The sequence below is a fragment of the Lolium perenne genome, chromosome 6 (assembly GCF_019359855.2).
Source record: "Lolium perenne isolate Kyuss_39 chromosome 6, Kyuss_2.0, whole genome shotgun sequence".
In the NCBI taxonomy this organism is placed as follows: Eukaryota; Viridiplantae; Streptophyta; class Magnoliopsida; order Poales; family Poaceae; genus Lolium; species Lolium perenne.
In genome coordinates, this window is record NC_067249.2 from 14,074,527 (window position 1) to 14,100,506 (window position 25,980).

The 25,980-nt window shown below is 43.2% G+C and overlaps 2 protein-coding genes and 1 long non-coding RNA gene across 4 annotated transcripts; all 3 read left to right on the forward strand.

Annotated features, from left to right (window-relative positions):
• Positions 1-274: 274 nt before the first annotated feature.
• Positions 275-2,659, forward strand: LOC127308809 (uncharacterized). 2 transcript variants are annotated; one of them, XM_051339710.1, is made up of 5 exons: positions 275-625; positions 720-932; positions 1,708-1,791; positions 1,929-2,036; positions 2,188-2,659. In XM_051339710.1, exons 1-5 carry the CDS (start codon positions 395-397, stop codon positions 2,320-2,322), a joined length of 771 nt encoding a protein of 256 aa, XP_051195670.1. In that variant the 5' UTR covers positions 275-394; the 3' UTR covers positions 2,323-2,659. The 2 variants fall into 2 exon arrangements, with proteins under 2 accessions (XP_051195670.1, XP_051195669.1); XM_051339709.1 differs by having other exon boundaries at positions 276-625; positions 2,185-2,659.
• A 1,843-nt stretch (positions 2,660-4,502) lies between these two features.
• LOC127308808 (uncharacterized) lies at positions 4,503-6,463 on the forward strand. Its single transcript, XR_007856809.2, has 2 exons — positions 4,503-5,700; positions 5,999-6,463. It is a non-coding gene; the product is annotated as an uncharacterized lncRNA (long non-coding RNA).
• Positions 6,464-23,292: 16,829 nt separating this feature from the next.
• LOC127310761 (uncharacterized) lies at positions 23,293-23,994 on the forward strand. Its single transcript, XM_051341406.1, has one exon. The coding sequence runs from the start codon at positions 23,293-23,295 to the stop codon at positions 23,992-23,994; it is 702 nt and encodes a 233-aa protein (XP_051197366.1).
• Positions 23,995-25,980: the final 1,986 nt, after the last annotated feature.

A 25,980-nucleotide genomic window follows, 5' to 3' on the forward strand; every position in this document is an offset into this window, starting at 1 on the left:
CATCATCTAGGCATGATGAAAATACACATTTGTATTCAGTTTATTTTAGTTAACTTGAAATTTCTAAAACATCTTATATTTGTGCACGGAGGGGTAGTTGCTACTTGCTAGTAGTAATAACAAAGAAAAAGAAAAGAAACAAATTACTATAACTGGCTGGGATGGGCCAGCAAGCAGCAAGAGAAGAGAGTAGAAGCCCCATACGGACAGCGCCTAAAACGGCCCGCTAACAAGTGCCAACGGATCTCTCTTCTTCTTCCCCTTCCTCACGTTTCGATAAGCAGAGAGCCAGAGACGCCAGACACCAGCAGCGATTTCAAAATCAAACCCCTCCCTCATCACCGCCGCCGCCTCGTCGCCGTCCTCCTCATCGTCGGCGACAGCGACGGGATCCATGGCGCCGGACGAAGACAAGGACGGCCCCCACTCGAGGCCCGCGCTCCCGGGCGGCGCCGACGAGTACGTGCGCGACTCCATCAGGGCCTCCCTCGGCCTTCCCGTCCCGGACCGCTCCCTCCGCCTCCAGCTCCTCGCCTCCGAGGACCTCCGCCGCCGCCTCCAGGACCAGGTCTTCTCCCTCGAGGAGGCCCTCCACGCCGCCGCCCGCCGCATCGACCTCCTCAAGGTCCGTCCCCTCTCCCCCTCCCCGTCCATTCCGTCACCTCCTCCTCTCATCTCATCTCGTCTCACCGACCTGTTTCCTCCACGTGATTGCGCAGAAGGAGTCCGCCATGAACGCCGAGGGGATCCGCCGCTGCGTCGAGGAGAAGGAGGCCATGGCCGCCGCGCGCGCCCAGGTCGCCGCGCAGGCCGCCAAGCTCGACAAGGAGGTCACCCTCTACGAGCGCGACCTCGAGCGCGCCATGGAGTCCTGCGACGACCTCGCCAGGGAGAACGACGACCTCCGGGCGCGCCTCAAGGACGCCAACGATGTCCGTACCCCGCGCCCGCCACTCTCGGTTTCAGTTTCTCGAGAATTTCTGTTCCAGTCTTATTAGACTAGTAACCAGTGATTCGCCCCCCAGTGGGATAGTTTACATTTGATCTCGATCCCAATTTTGGAGTCCATGCTTGTGGGTTCTTCTCAGTGTGATGATAATTAGTTGCACATACATGGCTGCTGGAGAATTCTATCATCCACAGTTCTTGCATATTCAGTTTGGCTGATTATGTTGCATGTTTTTTTTTTGTTCTGGGATCTATACAGCTCCATCAGATGATTTGATATTGGACCTACATCTAACTATTAGGGGGAACTGAGCTTTGCTTTTCACAAAATAATTGTTTAAAAACCACACATGTACCGGTGCTATCTTGACGTTTATACATAACATTTGGCATGAACATTTCATGGTAGCAAGTTGCAGCAGGGGAGCAAAGAAAGTTGTACATTTCCTATCCCTATTTCTGTACAGTGTACAATAGTTGCATTAATTCTTCTTAGCATCCAAAATGAAATTTGAAAGTCTGTTGACGCTAACTTTGATATCAATCAAATGACAGTCTGGCATATGTGATTGTGGATCAACATTGATATAAGATTCTGTTTGCAAGAAGCCCTTTTACCCCTCGTGTACTTACCTAGCTCCTAGATATAGGCTCGTGTGGTGAGTGTTTGAAATTACTGACGCAGTGGCTGTCCACCTATGTATGTGATGCTGTTTAAACTTCAGTATTCATCTTATCTGTGTTATTCTCCATGTCCAGCTTACTGCATTAAAGAATGAAGTGCAAGTTCTGCAGAGGGACAGGGAAATACTCAAGACTAATTTAAACAAAGCAGAGGAGGAGGTATTGCATACTGAAGCACTCTTGTCCTTGCAGCTATGTTTTGTAGCTGCAACTTATCGTATTCTCAGTGTATATCATATTGTGCAACACTAATGTGGTTCTGATGGTTACAAGTTTCTTGCATTTTTTCCTTCAAGGTTAAGTTGCTATTCGAGGAGAACAGAACCCTTGATGAAGCAAACAAAAGGCTGCTTAGTTTACTGAATCGATCTGAAAGAAAGCACTCTGCCAGTAATTCGACCAAGGTAAAATGCCTGTCATAAATCAAGTGTTTACTGATTTTCAATACACGTGGGGTAGAAATTTTGTTGGTAGGAACTAGGATTACCCTATTTTCTCACTATACTGATTAGATGGTTGATGCGATGCAATAACGTGTTGCTTTGCTTGCAGCAGAAGCGCAAATCATCAAGTCTGAAGGACACCAGCCCAGTCAGCCTGGCTATTGATTTCAACAGCGTGGATGCATCAAGGCATCCGTTGTCACCCTTGCCGCTAAACTCTCCAGACTGCAGGGTGCACAAAAAGTGAAGCCGGCCGTTCTGACATCTTCTTCTAAGTGGCTTCAACTGAATATCCAGAATTAGGCATCATTGAGGGCTGTGGCGTGCTGCTTCATTGATCTAACCAACTAGCTGGGTTCTTGATGGTAGAACCAAAATCATGTAGCCTAGGTTTTCTTGTTTTAGTAGCTGCAGTTGCCATGATTCTTTCATGGTAAGACTTATCTTACTCTCCATAAGTTAGTCGTAAAATCTGCTGAGCTCACTGCTTGCTCCATGCCTGTGATAAATTATAAATGTGTGAGAGATTGTTGTGGAAGTGTTAATTTGATCCTAATCGTGGTCCGTTTGTCATGGATATATCATTTTGGTGTTATGTCAGCTATGGATATTTGAGTTTCGTATAGGAAGTATAAATTTGCATCAGGCAGATGTGTGAACAGTTTGTCATCCTGAGATATTATCCGTCTCAGGGAGCATGACCGTAAATGTTTATTTCTTGTTGGAGACAAGAATTTTCATGAATTACTGGAGCAGATGAAAGATAGTACTCTACAGACTACAGTTGCTTGTATACAGGTGAGGGGGCAAGCAGATATACGTGCAAAGGGAAGGCGAAAAAGGGTGATATACTAGTAATTAACTGGAATGTCAACAAATTGTCTAGTTGATAAATGCTACTTTTTGTACTGGTACTTATATTGCAGCTTGTTCTCCTTGGTCCGTTTGTACTTGTGCTCCAACAGACTGAGAATGTACTCCATCTTATTCTACTTGACTGGTTGTATGCGGAGTATTAGAAGCAAACTTCACTACCTTCTCTAGTGCGGCAGGGTAGGATCATGGATGATCTCTGCTCCACTCTGAGATGCGATGACAATGATCAGGAGTGACATCCAGAGTGCGATATGTCCAGCCTCATGGCCCAACTGCCTCCAATCAGGTATGCCCTCGTCATTAATCATATGTTTCCACTGAACGATCAGATCATGGATGAAAAATGCTGACACCTGCATTCGGCGCCAACTTGTATGGAGCCAAAGTTGTGCATGTTGGCGCCAAGGAAAAGCAGCTCCGAAGCAATCTTGGGAGTTTGGTGCCATTGCACTTGGTGCCGACCTCACTTCGGCGCGTGTGGCTTGGTGCCAACCTGCTTCAGGGCTGCTTTTTCTTGGCGCCAACCTGAAAACTTTGGCTCCATCCCTTTTTTTAAGCCCCGGGGCTAGATTCGGAAATTATTTTGCCCGAGGGTTGAGATGAGGCATTAGTTCTGTCAAAAGTCCATATCAAGAAATATGTCAGTCGGATAGTTGGGTGCTTCAAGGCGTGGTGGAGGATCTACCGGAGCCCGACAGTAGAATAAGAGGAAAGTGCTGGAAGAAGCAGATAATTAACTGCAGCTGCAGCAACTTGTCCAAGGTCAGCAGGAAGCCAGGAAGAGGGAGGTCTCCTTCAAGACCAAGATCTCCAACGGGTGTCTTATGAAATCATAAGAGAAGATGAGAACCGTCTGAGAATGAGATGATGTCTTCTCTAGATTTCTACTTGTATTTCTGTGGTTGCAAAATAGTATCGGTGCCCTCTGTAAGCCAACTGATATTGAAAAATAAACCTAAGCAAGCACTTATTCTTAAAAATATTAAGGCTATGCTGCAGCCTGCATGATTATTTACATTTTTTTAAAATCATTCAGCATCTTTATTCAAATGTCAAAAATCGGGGAATACAAATGCCATCAGACGGATCACCAAGTATATCGGCCAATCTGCAAGCCCCATACCAAACGAGCTAGATCATGCGGCTCTTTGTTGGATGATCGACTGTAGCCGCCGAGGTTTTGCTCCTTCATGGTGATAACGGCCAGATAGTCGCTGGCTACCCTGATCTTTGAGAGATTTAGACCTTATCTCACCGCCATGGCTTCGAGAACCTCAGGTTCAGTAATCCCTGTCCATACCTCAGATTCAGTCTTTTTTTTTTTAGCAGAACCTCAGGTAGTCAGGTTCAGTCATCCCTGTAGCCGCTGCTTCTCTCGTACGGCCCATTCTGATGACAATCGTGCACTGCTCTAACAGCCCATAAACGCGGCCTGGGCCCAACTCCTAGCCCTAATCGCTCCCGTTCCCGTACCACCTCTGCCTCATCCCTATTTATCTTCCGCCTGCCGGCTGCCGCCGCCATTATCCTTTCACCTTGTTCCAGCAAAGATGTGAGCTCCATTGGAGCCTCTCCCCAGCATCACCAGGGCAATACAGCGAGGGCCATGCTTTTGAAGAGGGCGACAGCGAGCAGCGTGGCTCTGCCGCAGCCGCTTGCTGTCACCTACTTCAAAACCATGCCCCGAGCTGAAAATCAGGTGGCGGCGCCCATCTTTCATACGCACGGCAGGCAGGCAGGCTTGCTCATCGGCGCCTGCTGCAGCGCGCCGCCGATTTGACGGCCCGTCTTCTTCGGCCGTCTCCTCCGGACACCCAGCGGCCGGCTCTGAACTGAAGGTGTTTGGATCCGTTTGCTCTTGCTGTAGGACCTTCGCTTGTTCTGGGATATATAGATCTATGGTTCTCATCTCATGTTGTAAGTTTGGAAACCTGTCCCTAGCCTGTCGGTAAATTATTTCTAGAGCATCAGTAAGACATCTGCGAGATCTTACTCACCCTGTTACAGTAGAGTGTAGAGTCCGAACCATTTATCCTTCGGCAGTTTGCGGGAAAAACTACTAGCACTGACTTGGCGGTGGTTCCGGACACTGAAATTTCGTGATCTCGTATGGTGTGCAATATTCATGTTCTCATTCCTTTCATAGCTATAAGCTAACAGTAAATACTTGGAAAATTCAAGGAACTTGGATGGAAGGTTATCACAGTTTTGTTTTGTCGTTGGTAGTCTGTGAGACTCTGTGTTGTGCTGATGATATTTTTCGGTATGTACGATATGTATCCTTGCAGTTCTGTACATTAGAATTAGAAACAACTTGCCAAATATCTGAGTGGAACTTACATGCTTTGAAATAGTCAACATGGAAGGGTAACTAGAGCCACAATTTTATGAAAAGTTGTTACTGAGAGCAGCTATTTATTTGTTTATTCTCTTTTTTATAGTACACGTTAAGGCTCTACATGGATGGAGAAGGAATATTACAAGTCTCAACCTACTGTTTCATTTTTGCTATTTTTTTTTCATTTCTGTGGCTCTAGGTTCTTTGCATTCCATTCTATCATATTAGCACTGATGGGTACCACTCAGGTATGTCATCTACATTCCATATTCCTGGATGTCTGGAGCTACTTATTCTCTGGTAGTTACTCTTTATTTTAAATGTTCAGGAGATTATCAAAAACACATATCCATAAGGCATGGAAGTCTTATCACTCAATTGAGGCACGGAGACTATGATTCACCCAGTGTGGTACAGTCATGATTACCCTCCATTTTGATATTGTTGATGTAATCAATTTTCGTCCTGGTCCTAGGGTTCTAGTATATTTCAAGTTCCATCTTCAATTTTAAAGTTTTTCAGAAGAAACTATGAAGATAAGTTTGGGATGAGTAATAGTACTCGTCTCACTCTCTTGTTTCATGTTTCCCTTATGATTTAGCATTTATTGTTTTTTTTCCTATTTTTCTACTCGTAACATCGAATGAGCTTTTTTGATGTTTCCAAATAATTTATACTTCAGGTTTCTGAAGCCCTTTTTGCTGTGCAGGTATAAAGAGCCTCAGAGGAATACAAATTCATGCAGGAAGGTGCACAAAAATCTCCTACAACAAGAGCAGCATTAGGTGATTGGGCAGATGATCTTGTGCTGATCTGTGAAAGCATGGTGTTTGTTTTTGTAGTATCACCAATGGTGCTAAATTGCTAATTGCATAGTCAAGATGCATGTGGGAAGCCCAACCATTCGATTTAGAGTACAATTGCTAATGCATTGTTTAGGCATGCAGCTAATAGGGATGCTAAACTAGATAATGCAGTGTCATTAGTTTCAAAGGTTAAAATTGTGTAATTGAGTTTCAGACATTTTTGGTGTGCTGAAACCTTAATGTGTCATATGGAGACCGAGTTTCAGACATGCCTAATTGTTGGAATATTGACATGTCTAACTATGATTTCCATTCCTATGTATCAAGGATTTGTTTCAAGGGTAAAAATGCCTACTAGTTTCTGAGCACCTCCTGGGCTTTTTGTAGATATTATATATAAATAACACTACTAATTATAAAGGATTTGTCTATCAGTTCCTTGTAGATATAGAAATTCAACATCTCTGTCTTTGTCTCTGTTGAAACATAAATCTATACCTGCGCTCTCTTTATGGCTGAGGTTGTTTTGCTACCATTCTGTCCTAAGTCTGCATCTCATCATTCTCATAGATGTTATGCAATGCTTGCACCAATATAATGTTGTTCGATAAATGAGCTGAAGAAAGGGAGTCATATTGTTGATGCACACACTTGTGGAAGCAGTGTTCAGGGATCACCTTTCTTGGCTCTGCAGAGTACAAAAATCTTAAGCTCACTCCACGATCCTCTCAGCTTCCTTCTAAGTCCTGCGCTGTGGTCTCTTCCTTTCAAGTCTTCGCAAACAGATAACTTTAGGAATGCGTTTTGGTGTGCAAGTCACAACTAATTTTTGTTTCGATTTACAAGTCACTCATAGATCAACCAAAGAACCTAGAAGTTAAATTTCAAAGATAGCAAAGTTGCATATCTCGGCTTATTTTACAAAAATACAGTTTGAATCAAGGTAATACATACAACCTATTGAAGTCTGCAAATCTATGCTAATTTTGGGCGGCTTTGTTGTGTTGATTTTCAACATTCTATAAATACACAACATGTCACAATCTCTTGCTGCAAATTACTATATACTTGCTGCAAATTACTATATACTGTATTTTTTTTTCTGTAACGGTTGGGATGGTATTTTCAACTTTAGTCATCATGCTGTTCTGCTTTAACATGTTACTGCATGAAGCTCCTTGATGATGTCTTTGGTTGAGATTATACTGAATGGCATATCCTCCGAGCATAACACCCCAAGCTTAAGTAGAGAAATCATGGAGTTGATCTTTCTTTGGTTTGTTGGATCATCTGCTGTCGCCGGACCATTTTCAAGCTCTTTTACCAACTCCGCATCGACAATGTCCAACACTCTGCTTTCTAAGGACATCTCCACGAAATTACGAAAGCTCGATCCTTTTTCTAGTAACCATCTCAAGTATAAGAATACCGTAGCTATATATGTTTGATGTTTCCATGAGGTGAAACGTATCTCCAGCACCATATTGAGTTGCACTAAACAACAATGCCATCTTAAAATCACAAACTGGCCCTACCATAAAGCAACTAGACGGTTTGGCACAATTAGCATGGCAAACTATTGTTCTTTGTAATAATGCCCGGGTTGGAAAAAGCGCTAGGCGTAAACGAGGCGGTTGGCCTTCGCCTAGTGTCTAGGCGATGCTTAAGCATCCTAGGCTGGCGTAAACGAGGCGGTTGGCCTTCGCCTAGTGTCTAGGCGATGCTTAAGCATCCTAGGCAGCCTAGGCCAAAATAATTTATACCAACAAATGTATATGGGTTGTTATATGTGATTACACATTAATCTAGATAAGGAAAATGCATATATTTTTAATAATTACCTTCAGAATAATGTCCATCTAGCTCGTTCGTGAAGTATGGTATAAATTTTTTTATTGAGAAAGAAAATTTCTTGGTTGCACTGCCTAGAATTTCGCTTATGCCCTAGACGAGGGAGGTGAAGTTCCCATCAACTTTGCTAAATTATTCAAGTTTTGATACACAATATTGTATATTACAGGATATTGTTCATGATGGTTGGCATGACCAAGCCACTTATCTACCCAAAAAGACTCATATAAAAAAGCCTTTTGTCGCCATAAGTCCAGCCTAGAAGTGTGAATCCCCACATTTTCTACCTAAGTTTGAATTGTGTTATCTGCTACGACGGCTGGTGGGCAACAGTGGCGCGGTGCTGGACCTGATCTGGTCCCGTCGGGGCCTAGAGGGCCACAATGGCGCGTCGGTGTTCCTGTCGACCTCATGGCTGGAAATCGTTGCGCTTCCCTTTCCACATGGGATGGTCGACGGCGTTGGGGCCTGACCTGAATATAGGTGGCGGCCCTAGGGTTTCTCTTGTGCGAATATGAAGACATGTGCGCCTGAGGCATGTCCTTCTTGATCTGGTTGGAGTGTTGAGTTCTGAAAGGCTCCACCGGCGAATGTAACAATGCACCTCTAGCGTGGAGTTTGCTGGATCGGGTGGTATTCGGTCATGCACACACATGCTTTTATTCCGACCGTTTAGTTCTGGAGGGAGCTGCCATTAGCTGAATTTTTGGTCCATGGTGAAGTAAGATGCGAAGAATATCATGAAGACCCGATTGGAGGACTAGCAATGGAGGTTCAAGTCTCTGCGCTGTTGAGGGGCTTGCTTGGTGTTCCGGGCTTCGCAACAACAATATGAATGTGGAGGCGATAACATAGGTGAACTTCAGAGTCTGACCTTTCATGGTGAAAATCTAAGCTCTGGCCTTAATTGGTTGTGCATGGCAATGGCCTTGTTGAAGGCCTTATTTTGAGAGGGGGACTATCTTAGGATGAAAACCTAAGATCTTTGACCGGGCGATGATAACGCTTGTGCACTGTTTCCTTCTTGAAGGCGTCGCTTTTGGAGAGCCTGGAATTCAGGTGTTGTCTTGTTGGTGGACATATTATTGTTGTTAGGACCGGAATACTATAGCAAGACTTTTATTTCTTGGTTTCTTTTTCTCTTTTTTGGTTATGTGTATCCGTACTACTATTAAGGTATTAAATTATTGCAGAGGCTGGGTGTATTTTGTATCTTCCTGATATTAATATATTCCTTATATCGAAAAAAGTAGAGCAGTGCCTACGTCCCAACGTTTTCCACGTACATTTGATATGGGTACCGTGCCCGCATGGGTAGGGTATAAGTACACTTTTATACCCGCAGGTAGTACTCTCACCCTACCACCTGATCAGTTATGGGTAGGGCGCGGATACAACCTTGTACCTGCAGGTATACCCCTACCCTACCCATCTATTATCGATTTTTCATGACACTTCTAATCTTGCTGACTTATAAGTTAGAATATGAGATTGTGATTTCTATATTTTAATAATTGTTATGTACTCAACTATATGCTATTGAGTTGAGACGGTTCATTTTTTATAAAATTTGCTATCGATAAATGTAAAATTGTGAACAATTTGTATACTATTTAATTAACCCACCGGGTAACCGTTGGGAAGTTTTATACCTGTGGATACGGGTATGGGTAGAAGATTGTGCCAATTGACTATATGGGTATGAATATAATATTACTCTACCCTGTCTATACCTTACCCATTGCCCTTCTTAGTCTAAACATCGTAGTCGGAAGTGAAGTTTGCATCACATTTACTAAAGTATCCAATCTATGACACGTAATATCAGGATATTGTTCGCAAAGATTGACATTACTAAGCCACTTATCTTCTCAGTTTTTGATAGAGAAAGATCCATCCTTGTAAAAAGAACTTGGTCGTCATAATGCAAGTGTTAGGAAATATTAGCAGTTAGATCTTAGTGTCAGATCTAGGCTAATATAGCAGTTAGGATTTTCCCTAGCATAACTACCTACCAGTTAGAGTTTTGTCCAATCACTGTGCATTGTGAAAAGTTGCGTCCCTTCTGAACAGACGCATGTAAAGGAACCGACTTGTATTCACAACTGTTGGGGCACTATAAATACCCCAGGTCCCTATCAATAAAAGCATCCATTCGTTCTCTCTTTGTCTTTGTATCTCTTCACGTCATCAGCACTCTGCTTTGTCCCCATCGATAGGCTACAGGAGAAAGAACAGAGAAAGAAATCTTACGGGAAAAATCCGATGGAAGAAGAATTATGTTTAGTGGATAGTGCTACCACTAACACAATTTTAAGGGAAACAAAATACTTCCAAACTCTTACTAAGAGAAAGGAAGATGTTATGACTATAACCGGGAGTAACAAAGCAATAATTGGTTCAGGAAGAGCCACATTCACACTCCCTATGGGTACTACTATTGTAATTCAGAATGCACTCTTGTACCCTGAATCAACACGTACCCTTATAAGTTTCAAAGATATCCGATCAAATGATTTCCATCTTAAAACTGTTAAGATGGATAAGAAAGAATATTTGCTTTTAACAAAAAGCGACGGATATGAGGAACAAACTCTTGAAAAATTCCCTTCATTTTCATCCGGATTATACTTTACATACATCAAACCCATACCTTATGTTGCGTACAAAATAATTTTTCAAAATCTTGATAAATTCAAGACTTGGCATGATCGCCTTGGTCATCCTGGAATAGGTATGATGAGAAAAATTATAAGCAATTCTATTGGTCATAATTTACCAATGAAAAGATTTCCCAAGTCATCAGATTTTGTATGCACCACATGTGCTACCGGGAAATTAATTATTAGACCATCCTACCTCAAAGTTAAAAATAAGTCAGTTAATTTTCTTGAAAGAATTCAAGGAGATATATGTGGTCCAATACAACCTTTATCTGGACCATTTAGGTACTTTATGGTGTTAATTGATGCATCTACTAGATGGTCACATGTGTGTTTATTATCAACACGTAACCATGCCTTTGCCAAATTAATAGCTCAAATTATCAAATTAAGAGCAAATCATCCTGAACACAGGATTAAAACAATAAGAATAGACAATGCGGCTGAATTCAATTCACGCGCATTCTATGATTATTGTATGGCCTTAGGCATTCATCTAGAACATTATGTACCTTATGTTCATACTCAAAATGGATTGGCTGAATCTTTAATCAAAAGAGTAAAATTAATTGCTAGACCATTATTGCAGAATTGTGTAGGATAACGTTGCATAGAAAACAAAAATTTTCCTACCGCGAACACGCAATCCAAGCCAAGATGCAATCTAGAAGACGGTAGCAACGAGGGGGTATCGAGTCTCACCCTTGAAGAGATTCCAAAGCCTACAAGATGAGGCTCTTGTTGCTGCGGTAGACGATCACTTGCCGCTTGCAAAAGCGCGTAGAAGATCTTGATCACGATCGGTTCCGGCGCCACGAACGGGCAGCACCTCCATACTCGGTCACACGTTCGGTTGTTGATGAAGACGACGTCCACCTCCCCGTTCCAGCGGGCAGCGAAAGTAGTAGCTCCTCTTGAATCCGACAGCACGACGGCGTGGTGTCGGTGGCGGTGTAGAAGTCCGGCGGAGCTTCGCTAAGCTACGCGGGAAATATGAAGTGGAGGAGCAAAGCTAGGGTTTGGGAGGGGGTGGCCGGCCACTCAAGGGGGGGCGGCCAAGCTATGGTCTTGGGGTGGCCGGCCCCCTCCCTTGGCCCCTCATTATATAGGTGGATCCCAAGTGTTGGTGTCCAAGTCTTCGAATAAGACCCGAAACCAAAACCTTCCATAGGAGGGGGCAAACCTAGCCCAACTAGGACTCCCACCCAAAGGTGGGATTCCCACCTCCCATGTGGGGGGTGGCCGGCCCCCTATGGTGGAGTCCACTTGGGACTCCACCCCCACTAGGGCTGGCCGGCCATGGAGGTGGAGTCCCTTGTGGACTCCACCTTCCTTGGTGGTTTCTTCCGGACTTTTCTAGAACCTTCTAGAACCTTCCATAGAACCTTCCGCGACATTTTATTCACATAAAATGACATCCTATATATGAATCTTATTCTCCGACCATTCGAACTCCTCGTGATGTCCGGGATCTCATCCGGGACTCCGAACAAATATTCCAACTCCATTCCATATTCAAGAACTACCATTTCAACATCCAACTTTAAGTGTGTCACCCTACGGTTCGAGAACTATGCGGACATGGTTGAGTACTTACTCCGACCAATAACCAATAGCGGGATCTGGAGATCCATAATGGCTCCCACATATTCAACGATGACTTTAGTGATCGAATGAACCATTCACATAAATTACCAATTCCCTTTGTCTCGCGATATTTTACTTGTCCGAGGTTTGATCTTCGGTATCACTCTATACCTTGTTCAACCTCGTCTCCTGACAAGTACTCTTTACTCGTACCGTGGTATGTGGTCTCTTATGAACTCATTCATATGCTTGCAAGACATTAGACGACATTCCACCGAGAGGGCCCAGAGTATATCTATCCGTCATCGGGATGGACAAATCCCACCGTTGATCCATATGCCTCAACTCATACTTTCCTGATACTTAATCCCACCTTTATAGCCACCCATTTACGCAGTGGTGTTTGGTGTAATCAAAGTACCTTTCCGGTATAAGTGATTTACATGATCTCATGGTCATAAGGACTAGGTAACTATGTATCAAAAGCTTATAGCAAATAACTTAATGACGAGATCTTATGCTACGCTTAATTGGGTGTGTCCATTATATCATTCACACAATGACATAACCTTGTTATTAATAACATCCAATGTTCATGATTATGAAACTAATCATCTATTAATCAACAAGCTAGTTTAAGAGGCATACTAGGGACTTCTTGTTTGTCTACATATCACACATGTACTAATGTTTCGGTTAATACAATTCTAGCATGATATATAAACATTTATCATAAACATAAAGATATAAATAATAACCACTTTATTATTACCTCTAGGGCATATCTCCTTCAGGTCCCACTTGCACTAGAGTCAATAATCTAGATTACATTGTAATATACCTAACACCCATGGCATTCGGTGTTGGTCATGCTTTGCCCTAGGGAGAGCTTTAGTCAACGGATCTGCTACATTCGGATCGGTGTGTACTTTGCAAATCTTTACTTCTCCATCTTCGATGTACTCGCGAATCGAGTGATAACGCAGCTTGATATGCTTCAGCCTCTTGTGTGACCTTGGCTCTTGTGCATTGGCGATGGCACCCATGTTATCACAAAGAAATGATTAATGGGTCCAATGCACTAGGAACCACACCGAGCTCTACAATGAACCTCTTCATCCATACCGCTTCCGATGAAGCCTCCGAAGCCGCTATGTACTCGATTCTGTTGAAGACTTCGCCACCGTGCACCGCTTCGAGCTTGCCCGACCATCGCAGCACCATTCAATATAAACACGTACCCAGATTGTGACTTAGAGTCATCGGGATCGGTGTTCCAACTTGCATCGGTGTAACCGTTTACAACGAGCTCTTGGTCACCTCCATAACAAAGAAACATATCCTTAGTTCTTTTCAAGTACTTCGAGGATATTCTTGACCATTGTCCGATGTTCCATTCCCGGATCACTTTGATATCTGCTAGTCAAACTAACGACATGTGCTATATCCGGTCTAGTACATAGCATGGCATACATGATAGATCCTACTGCCGAGGCATAGGGGATGTTACACATCCTTTCTCTTTCTTCTGCCGTAGCCGGTCCTTGAGTTTTACTCAATACCTTGCACAGTAACATAGGTAAGAACCCTTTCTTACTTTCGTCCATTCTAAACTTCTTTAGAATCTTGTCCAGATATGTACTACTGTGATAGCCCTATTAGGCGTCTTGATCTATCTCTATAAATCTTGATGCCTAATATATATGATGCTTCACCAAGGTCTTTCATTGAAAAACTATTATTCAAATAACCTTTAACAACGCTTAATAGTTCTATATCATTCCCGATCAATAATATGTCATCTACATATAATATCGGGAATGCTACGGAGCTCCCACTCACTTTCTTGTAAATACAGCCTCTCCATGACACTTGTATAAACCCGAAGTCTTTGATCACCTTATCAAAGCGTCGGTTACAACTTCTTTTTGCTTGCTTCAGTCCATAGATTGAACGCTGATGTTTGCATACTTTTTCAGCATTTTTAGGATCGACAAAACCTTTGGGTTGTACCATATACAACTCTTCCTCAATGTCAACAATAAGGAACGCCGTTTTGACATCCATCGCCAAATCTCATAATCGAAAAATGCAGCTATTGCTAACAAAATCCTCACAGATTTTAGCTTCGCTACGGGTGAGAAAGTCTCATCGTAGTCAACTCCTTGAATTTGTCGGAAACCCTTTGCGACAAGTCGAGCTTTATAGACGAATATTACCATCGACATCTGTTTTTCTCTTGAAGATCCATTTATTCTCGACAGCCTTACGGCTATCGTAAGTCTACCAAAGTCCATACTTTGTTATCATACATGGATCCCATTTCGGATTTCATGGCTTCTTGCCATTTGTTGGAATCTGGGCTCATCATCGCTTCTTCATACGTCGCAGGTCCTCATCATTGTTATCCACAATCATGACATTTAGACAAGGAGCATAGGCATCAGGAGTGGCACGTGCGCTGGTCGCTCTGCGAGGTTCGGTAGTTTCCTCGTTCGAAGTTTCATGATCATTATCATTAGCTTCCTCTGTTGCCGATGTAGGCGATGCATGTACAACTTCCGTGATCATGCGCTACTGCGATCAACGAGTATAGATTCATCAATCTCATCGAGTTCTACTTTTCTTCCAGTCACTTCTTTAGTGAGAAATTCTTTCTCAAGAAAGGTTCCGTTCTTAGCAACAAAGATTTTGCCTTCGGATCTGTGATAGAAAGTGTACCCTATAGTTTCCTTAGGGTATCCTATGAAGACGCATTTCTCCGCTTTGGGTTCTAGCTTGTCCGGTTGTAACTTCTTTACATAGGCTTCGCAACCCCAAACTTTCAGGAACGACAGCTTAGGTTTCTTATTAAACCATAATTCATACGGTGTCGTTTCTACGGATTTTGATGGTGCTCTATTTAAAGTGAATGCGGCTGTCTCTAATGCATAACTCCAAAATGATAACGGCAAACCAGGAAGAGACATCATCCTACGACCCATATCTACGAGAGTTCGATTACGACGTTCGGACACACCGTTTCGTTGAGGTGTTCCCGGCGGTGTCAATTGTGAAAGTATTCCGCATTTCTTTAAATGCATGCCAAACTCATAACTCAGATATTCACCTCCACGATCAGATCGTAGAAATTTGATCTTCTTGTTACGTTGATTTTCTACTTCACTTTGAAATTCCTTAAACTTCTAAAGTTTCGGATTTATGTTTCATGAAATAGATATACCTATATCTACTCAGATCATCTGTGAAGGTTAGAACATAACGATAACCACCGCATACGATGCTACGCTCATTGGTCCACATACATCGGTATGTATGATTTCTAATAAGTCGATGGCTCGCTCCATCAAACCAGAAAATGGAGTCTTTGTCATTTTTCCCATTAGACATGCTTCGCATCTATCAAGTGACTCAAAGTCAAGTGATTCAAGTAATCCATCAAGATGGAGTTTCTTCATGCGTTTCACTCCAATATGACCAAGACGATGCCACATATAAGTAGAATGATCATTATGTTTAATTCGCTTAGCATCACTGTTATGTATGTGCGTATCACTACTATCGAGATCTAACGAAATAAGCCATTCTTTTGTGGTGCTCGACCATAAAAGATATTATTCATAAAAATAGAACAACCATTATTCTCGTACTTGAATGAATAACCGTCTTGCATTAAACAAGATCCAGATATAATGTTCATGCTCAACGCAGTACATAATAGCAATTATTTAGGCTTAAAACTAATCCCGAAGGTAGATGTAGAGGAAGTGTGCTGCATTGCGATCACATTGACCTTGGATCCATTTCCAACGCGCATCGTCACTTCATCTTTCAAATTGTCGTTTATTCTTTAGTTCCTGTTTCGAGTTACAAATATGAGCAACCGAACCAGTATCAAATACCCAGTACTAGAACGAGAACTAGTGAGATAAACATCTATAACATGTATATCGATATACCTTCTTTCTTCTTCTTGACAAGGCCGCTCTTCGGATCTGCCAAATACTTGGAGCAATTACGCTTCCCGGTGTCCCTTCTCCTTGCGATAATAGCACTCGGCATCGGGCTTAGGGCCGTTCTTAGGTTTCATAGGAGGCGTGGCAGCTTTCTTGCCACCCTTCTTGAATTTTCCCTTAGACTTGCCACTGTTTCTTGAAACTGGTGGTCTTGTTGACCATCAACACTTGGTGCTCTTTCTTGATCTCAATCTCAGCAGCTTTTAGCATGACAAAGAGTTCGGGTAACTCCTTGTTCATGTTCTCGCATATTGTAGTTCATCACAAAGTTCTTGTAACTTGGTGGCGGTGATTGAAGGACACGATTAATCCCCGATCTGTTAGGAATCACTATTCCCAAGTCATCGAGTTTCTTCGCATGCCCGGTCATGGCGAGCATGTGCTCACTAACGGAGCTGCCTTCTTCCATCATACAGTGAAGAAATGTTTCGATGCTTCATAGCATTCCATCGCCGCATGAGTCTCGAATATAGCTTTCAGCTCATTCATCAACTCGTGAGGATCATGGTGCTCAAAACGTTTTTGAAGATCGGATTCCAGCATCGCACAGATGGCACACCGAACTTGAGAGTACCGAGTTTTCCGAGTCGCGTAAACAGCTTTTACTTCATCGGATTCATCTTCTGCGGGAGGGTCACCTAGCGGTGCATCAAGCACAAATTGCAGATTTCCGCCGAGAGAGGAAGATCCTCACATGACGGAACCGATCGGTGAAGTTGCTACCGTTGCTCTTAAGTTTCTCTTTCTCTAGGAACTGATTAAAATTGATTGGGGACGCCATCTCTACAACATATATTTGCAATAGTTTAGACTAAGTTTATGACATATTGAGTTCAAATTTTAATTCAACATAATTAAAAACCTAAGTGAACTCCCACTCAAAACAATATCCCTCGCATTGTCTTAGTGATCACACGAACCAAATCCACCGCACCTAAACCCGATCATCACGAGAAAAGGTGTGATTTCAATGGCGAACACTCAAAGTGTTCATCATATCAACCATATGATTCATGCTCTACCTTTCGGTATCACGTGTTCCGAGACCATGTCTGTACATGCTAGGCTCGTCAAGGCCACCTTAGTATCCGCATGTGCAAAACTGTCTTGCACCCGTTGTATGTACTTATCGAATCTATCACATCCGATCATCACGAGATGCTTCGAAACGATAAGACTTGATAACGGTGCTACTAAGGATGAACACTTTATTATCTTGAGATTTTAGTGAGGGATCATCTTATAATGCTACCGTCGCGATCTAAGCAAAATAAGATGCATAAAAGGATTAACATCACATGCAGTTCATATGTGATATGATATGGCCCTTTTGTTCTTGCGCCTTTGATCTTCATCTCCAAAGAACGGATATGATCTCCATCATCTTCGGGCATGATCTCCATCATCGTCGGCGTAGCGTCAAGGTCAATGGCGCCGTCTTCATGATTGTCGTCCATGTAGCAACTATTACAACTACTTTGAAATACTACTCAACATGAAATTTAAAGACAACCATAAGGCTCCTGCCGGTTGCTACAATACAATAATGATCATCTCATACATATTCATCATCACATTATGGCCATATCACATCACCAAACCCTGCAAAAACAAGTTAGACGTCTCTAATTTGGTTTGCATATTTTACGTGGTTTAGGGTTTTCGAGAGAGATCTAATCTACCTACGAACATGAACCACAACGTTGATACTAATGTTTTCAATAGAAGAGTAAATTGAATCTTTACTATAGTAGGAGAGACAGACACCCGCAAAGCCTCTTATGCAATACAAGTTGCATGTCGAACGAGGAACAAGTCTCATGAACGCGGTCATGTAAAGTTAGTCCGAGCCGCTTCATCCCACTATGCCATAAAGATGCAAAGTACTCAAACTAAAGATAACAAGAGCATCAACGCCCACAAACCATTGTGTTCTACTCGTGCAACCATCTATGCATAGACACGGCTGCGATACCACTTTGTAGGATAACGTTGCATAGAAAACAAAAATTTTCCTACCGCGAACACGCAATCCAAGCCAAGATGCAATCTAGAAGACGGTAGCAACGAGGGGGTATCGAGTCTCACCCTTGAAGAGATTCCAAAGCCTACAAGATGAGGCTCTTGTTGCTGCGGTAGACGATCACTTGCCGCTTGCAAAAGCGCGTAGAAGATCTTGATCACGATCGGTTCCGGCGCCACGAACGGGCAGCACCTCCGTACTCGGTCACACGTTCGGTTGTTGATGAAGACGACGTCCACCTCCCCGTTCCAGCGGGCAGCGGAAGTAGTAGCTCCTCTTGAATCCGACGGCACGACGGCGTGGTGTCGGTGGCGGTGTAGAAGTCCGGCGGAGCTTCGCTAAGCTACGCGGGAAATATGAAGTGGAGGAGCAAAGCTAGGGTTTGGGAGGGGTGGCCGGCCACTCAAGGGGGCGGCCAAGCTATGGTCTTGGGGTGGCCGGCCCCCTCCTTGGCCCCTCATTATATAGGTGGATCCCAAGTGTTGGTGTCCAAGTCTTCGAATAAGACCCGAAACCAAAACCTTCCATAGGAGGGGCAAACCTAGCCCAACTAGGACTCCCACCCAAAGGTGGGATTCCCACCTCCCATGTGGGGGTGGCCGGCCCCCTATGGTGGAGTCCACTTGGGACTCCACCCCCACTAGGGCTGGCCGGCCATGGAGGTGGAGTCCCTTGTGGACTCCACCTTCCTTGGTGGTTTCTTCCGGACTTTTCTAGAACCTTCTAGAACCTTCCATAGAACCTTCCGCGACATTTTATTCACATAAAATGACATCCTATATATGAATCTTATTCTCCGACCATTCCGGAACTCCTCGTGATGTCCGGATCTCATCCGGGACTCGAACAAATATTCCAACTCCATTCCATATTCAAGAACTACCATTTCAACATCCAACTTTAAGTGTGTCACCCTACGGTTCGAGAACTATGCGGACATGGTTGAGTACTTACTCCGACCAATAACCAATAGCGGGATCTGGAGATCCATAATGGCTCCCACATATTCAACGATGACTTTAGTGATCGAATGAACCATTCACATAAATTACCAATTCCCTTTGTCTCGCGATATTTTACTTGTCCGAGGTTTGATCTTCGGTATCACTCTATACCTTGTTCAACCTCGTCTCCTGACAAGTACTCTTTACTCGTACCGTGGTATGTGGTCTCTTATGAACTCATTCATATGCTTGCAAGACATTAGACGACATTCCACCGAGAGGGCCCAGAGTATATCTATCCGTCATCGGGATGGACAAATCCCACTGTTGATCCATATGCCTCAACTCATACTTTCCGGATACTTAATCCCACCTTTATAGCCACCCATTTACGCAGTGGTGTTTGGTGTAATCAAAGTACCTTTCCGGTATAAGTGATTTACATGATCTCATGGTCATAAGGACTAGGTAACTATGTATCAAAAGCTTATAGCAAATAACTTAATGACGAGATCTTATGCTACGCTTAATTGGGTGTGTCCATTATATCATTCACACAATGACATAACCTTGTTATTAATAACATCCAATGTTCATGATTATGAAACTAATCATCTATTAATCAACAAGCTAGTTTAAGAGGCATACTAGGGACTTCTTGTTTGTCTACATATCACACATGTACTAATGTTTCGGTTAATACAATTCTAGCATGATATATAAACATTTATCATAAACATAAAGATATAAATAATAACCACTTTATTATTACCTCTAGGGCATATCTCCTTCAAATTGCAATTTACCAACCTCTTGTTGGGGACATGGGGTTTTACACGCCGCAGATCTGATGCAAATCAGACCAGCTGCATATCATGAAACTTCCCAATTTCAAATAGTACGAGACAACCAGCCAAGTATTTCCCACCTGCGAAAATTCGGTTGCGCTGGATACGTACCGATAACACCACCGCAGCGTACCTCCATGGGCCCCCATAGAAAAATTGGAATCTATGTGGGAAATAAATCTCCGTCAATTATAAAATATTTAGAACCCCTAACAGGGACCTGCTTACAGCCCGGTACGCTGATTCAATTTTTGACGAGGATCATTTCCCGGCATTAGGGTGAGAAACAAACCACAAAGAATGCCAGGAAATAGATTGGAATGTAACAGGCATCCAATCCTTATATCCACGTACTAAAGAATCTGAATCTAAAGTTCAGAGAATAATAGATTTGCAACACTTTGCAAATAACTTGCCAGACGCATTTAATGATCACAAAGGTGTCACTAAATCATATATTCCTGCAGTCAATGCAACAGAACGAGTAGAGGTACCAAATAAAACTACTCAACTCCCAATTGCAAATAAAAGGGGGAGAAATCTGGTCTCAAGGGAAAAGGATTCTCCAAAGCCACCGCGGAAATAAAGGAAATCTATGACGGTAAATGCAAATCAACCTGAAGTTGATAGACACCAAGATGATGTTCAACATCAAGAATCTAGCATAAATGTGCACACGAATTCTAATGCTGGGACATCGAAACAACCAGGCGTCGTTGTTGTGGAAAATCACACGGTGCCTGAAGAAATCAATGAAATTTCCATAAACTATATCGATTCGGGAGAATCGTACAATAGAAAGACTACACTTGTCGACACATATTTCTCCTCTAAAATTGCTAAAACCCTTCAACTGGATCCAGAGCCAAATCTATGAAAGAGTGTCTGAAGCGCTCGGATTGGCCTAAATGGAAGGAGGCAATTGAGGCAGAACTGTGCTCGCTTAATAAAAGATAGGTATTCTCTAAAATAATACCTACTTCTCAAAAAGTCTTCCCTGTGGGAGCTAAATGGGTTTTCGTTCGAAAAAGGAACGAAAATAATAAGGTGGTGAGATATAAAGCGAGTCTAGTAGCACAAGGGTTTACGCAGAGACCCGGTATCGACTACGACGATACATATTCTCCTGTAATGAGTGGAATTACGTTTCGCTACTTAATATCATTGGCAGTACAAATGAATTTATCAATGCAGTTAATGGATGTAGTGACCGCATATCTATATGGGTCACTCGATACGGATATTTATATGAAAGTCCTTGATGGACTTAAAATCCCTAATCCAAACACAAATCACAACATGTATTGTGTAAAATTACAAAAGTCACTCTATGGCTTAAAGCAGTCGGGTAAAATGTGGTATAACCGGCTTAGTGAGTTCCTTCTTCAGAAAGGATACTCAAATAATGATGATTGCACATGCGTTTTCATAAAGAAATCCTCAAAAGGATTTTGCATCATCTCAGTTTATGTTGATGACCTCAACATCATTGGTAACGCGACAGATATATCTGTAGCACGCAATCATTTAATGACGTAGTTTGAGATGAAGGATTTGGGAAAAACCAAATTCTGTTTAGGTTTACAACTTGAGCATCTTCCCTCAGGAATACTCGTTTATCAACCTGTATATGTTCAGAAAGTTTTGGAAAAATTCAATATGGATAAATCATATCCGTCCAAAACACCCATGGTCGTTAGATCTCTTGATATGGAAAAGGATCCTTTTAGGCCTAGGGATGATAACGAAGATGTATTAGGACTGAGTTTCCTTACCTTAGTGCGATAGGAGCACTAATGTACCTTGCTAATTGTACTAGACCAGATATTGCCTTCGCACTGGCTAGACATAGTGCAGCTCGAACAAAACGCCATTGGGCTGGAGTGAGGAATATCTTCAGGTATTTACAAGGTACCAAAGATCTTGGTTTATTCTATAAGAAGAGTCAAGATATGACTTTGACTGTCTATACTGATGCCGGCTATCTTTCTGATCCCCATAATGCTAGATCACAAACTGAATTTGTATTTTTATTCGGTGGAACTGCTATCTCATGGAAGTCAACTAAACATACTTTAGTAGCAATTTCCACTAACCATTCTGAAATAATTGCATTATATGAAGCTTCACGTGAGCGTGTATGGCTTCGCAGAGTGATTAATCACATCCAGACCTCATGCGGTATAGGTTCATCAGAATCACCAACGACTATCTATGAAGATAATGTTACATGTGTTCCTCAAATGCATATGGGATATATTAAAAGTAATATCACAAAACATATTGCTCAAAAACTGTTTTTTCCTCATGAATTACAGAAAAATGGAGAAATTGATATTTTGCAAACAAAATCTTGTGACAATCTTGCAGACTTGTTCACTAAGTCTTTACCAACAGCTGCGTTTGAAAAATACATTCGTGGCATTGGTATGAGACGACTTAGAAATTTGCAAAGTTCAGGGGAGAAATTTCCCAGGACTGAACTTAGTACTCCGTATTTATCATCCGATAACAATATATTGTACTTTTCCTTATGAGTTTTCCAACCGATTTCTCATATAGGTTTATTGGCACAATTATTATACGAACGGTATATCGGATTCCTATATTTTCTCCTTATAATTTTACAGGATTCGTCGGAGGATATCAACTCTACAATGTCTAGAAAAGTTAGTTATTCAAGATCGAGAATCATCAGGGATCTTACACAGATTTTCCATCACTCGGAGATATGTGAAGATTATCGAGACAATGAAGATTAGAATACAGCGTTGTTCAAGGGGGAGTGTTAGGAAATATTAGCAGTTAGATCTTAGTGTCAGATCTAGGCTAATATAGCAGTTAGGATTTTCCCTAGCATAACTACCTAGCAGTTAGAGTTTTGTCCAATCGCTGTGCATTATGAAAAGTTACGTCCCTCTGAACAGACGCATGTAAAGGAACCGACTTGTATTCACGACTGTTGAGTACTATAAATACCCCAGGTCCCTATTAATAAAAAACATTCATTCTCTCTTTGTCTTTGTATCTCTTCAGCAAGCATAAAAATGCGAGTCCCCAGTTTTTTCAGTTTGAATTGTGTTACGTAGAGCAGAGTCTACGTCCACGTTGGAACAACTTTTTCCGCGTACGTCTCATCGAACAACTTTTTCCACGTACGTCTGATCTGGGTGTCCGCTTCGTCCACGCGCAACATAGCAGCAGGTCGGATGCGGTCGGCGGCGCCGATTGGTCGATCTTGACGGAGGACCTCCTGCTGATCGTCATGGCGGCGCTCGATATCCCCAGCCTCATCCGATCCGGCGCCGTCTGCACCTCCTGGCACGACGCCTACTCCACCTTCCGCGCCCTCCGCTGCCGGTCGCCCAAGCAGGCCCCGTGCCTGCTGTACGCCTGCGACGAGTACGGACCCAACCACGCCGCCCTGTACTGCCCTTCCACCAACACTACCTTCCGCGTCCCCTTCCGGCACCACGGTAGGGGACGCTTCCTCTCCTCAAACGGTTGGGTGTTCGCCACCGACGAGGTCGCCGACCCGTACCTCCTCAACCCCGTCACCGGCGACCAGGCCATGCTCCCGCCAGTGAAGACAATACCATGCATAGAGATCTCCTTGGACGACAATGGTAACCCCTATGAAGAATATAAACCCTCCGAAGAAGACATCGAGTGGGCGAGGGATAACGCGTATTGGAGGGTGGCCATCTCCGCCGCGGGCGACGATGCGGCGGCAACATGCACTGTCCTGGTAGTGCACCTGCCACGCCATATGCTGTCCTTTGCCAAGCCGGGCGACGAGCGGTGGACATTGCTGTCCCGTGATCTATGGTTGGACGATGTCCATTACAACGACAGCAATGGATTGTTTTATGGCCTGCGTTTCGATGGCTCTGTTTATGTTTTTGATCTCGCGCGGCGAGACTTCACCGGTCGTGACAAAGATCATGCGTGGGGTAACAACACTTAGCGACCCTGCCAAGTACCTCGTCATCACCCCGTCTGGCGAGCTCTGCCAAGTGTGGAGGATCTGGGATACGGGCGAGGCACACACCCAAATCAAGCATCGCCGGATCTACAAAATCCTCCCTCATTATACATCCCAAGGTTGCATTGATTTCACCGGCAGAGATGATCCTGCAGGTGAACTAGAGACAGAGGAGGAAGAAGATACTACAAGCGAGTCTTTGCAGAAGATAGCGGTCTCCACGGGCGAGCTCCTAGTCTTCAAGGTCGACATTGAAAGGCAGAAGCTGGTGGAGTTGCGAAGCATCGGAGAGCACGCATTGTTCCTTGGGTACAACTCTGCCGTCTGCCTATCAGCCATAGACTTTCCGGCATTTCAACCAAAGTGCGCCTATCTCACGGATGACTGCTCCGAATTCGGCCAGATAGTGCGACAAGACCTAGGTATCTGGAACTTTGAAAAGAGGAGCCTCCAGGACCTTCGTGAAGCGTGGCCTAGGTTATTTCCTTGGCTGGATGAATCGGCTCCTATTTGGATCACGCCTTCTCTATTTTAGGATATATTTGCAACATGTTTGCATGTGTGCATCTTTACGCGAGCGAGGATGTACATGTAAGTGTTCCATTAGATTCCTTGTGCTAATATTTTGTAAAATTTATATAGAAAATAAATATTATGAATCCTCGTGTACGAAAACACTACACACATTCTTAGAATTCTGATTTCACCTGGCTTACATCTAACTGAACTTCCCTTATCTGGCCACCTAGACATTGTAACGACATATCAATTTACAATTATAGCTTTTATCAATTCAAATATATTTGCACAAATTTTAATCTAAACTTCAGAATACAATTGATGCTAGTTTCTTCCTTCTCGAGGCTCCGTAATAATATTTTGTTTAAGCTTGGGGATGCTGATGAGTGATAAAATAATCATATTTATTGCCGTCTAAACCTTATATTTTTCGTTGAAACAATGGTCTCCCCCTCCCGTACAAGATTCTTTGCCCGGCGGCAACCGCCGGCGATGGTGGGAAGGGTGACAGAGGATGGGAGAGGTGGTTAAGGCCAGGTTTGAGTGGCCGCTCGAACCATCTCGCCAAACTATGATGCTAGTACATGATATCACATGTTATAGAGATATTACCATACACTAGTATCATATGCATGATACTAGTATATTATTGTATCCTCAAAGACCGGCTTATCAGGAGTCTAAGAGTCAACCTCAAATGGCAGTGGATTTGCACTGGTCAAAGCCAACCCAACGCATCCAAATTCTACGCATTCAGATCTAACAAGACACCCCGATGTGATTTTCAGAGCATCTCCACCACTAGTAGAAAACCTCTCATCCATCTAAGACTTTAATACCGGTTCCCTTACGAACCGGTATTAAAGGAGGCATTTGTACCGGTTCGGACGCTCAGGCATTCGTACCGGTTAGATTCTGACTTTAAATGCCGGTTAGTGTTAGGAAGGCAAGTGCAGAAAGGTCTTCGGCCAGAATGGCAGGTGAGGGTGGGGCCAAGGTTGGACCTTTGGTACCGGTTTGTGTTAGCAACCGGTACTAAAGGGTGCCTCATATGCTCACTGCCCCTGCCCCGCCCCCGATCCATTCTCATTTTCATCTCTCTCACATTTCTAAAACTTTTGCACCTCTCACACTCCAACAAATTTTCATTCTTTCTCCACCATTTTAACAAGATTAACGACCTCCATCTATCCAAGGGTTAGCAATATCATCCTTTCTTCCGGCGTTCCTAATTTAGCTCATTTCTTTGGTAGTTTAACTCGTACTATTTTTCTAGTGCTAGCAAGGTGTTTGATGAAATGCCTAAGTTAGGGATTTTACTTTTTTTATAATCAATTTGAGCTGAAATTATGGTATATTTTGTAGGTTTTAATTAGTATCATCCCCGTCCTCACCGCCGTCGATCGCTAGCGTCGTCCCCTAGCCGGCACCGTACAACCTCGGTGAGCC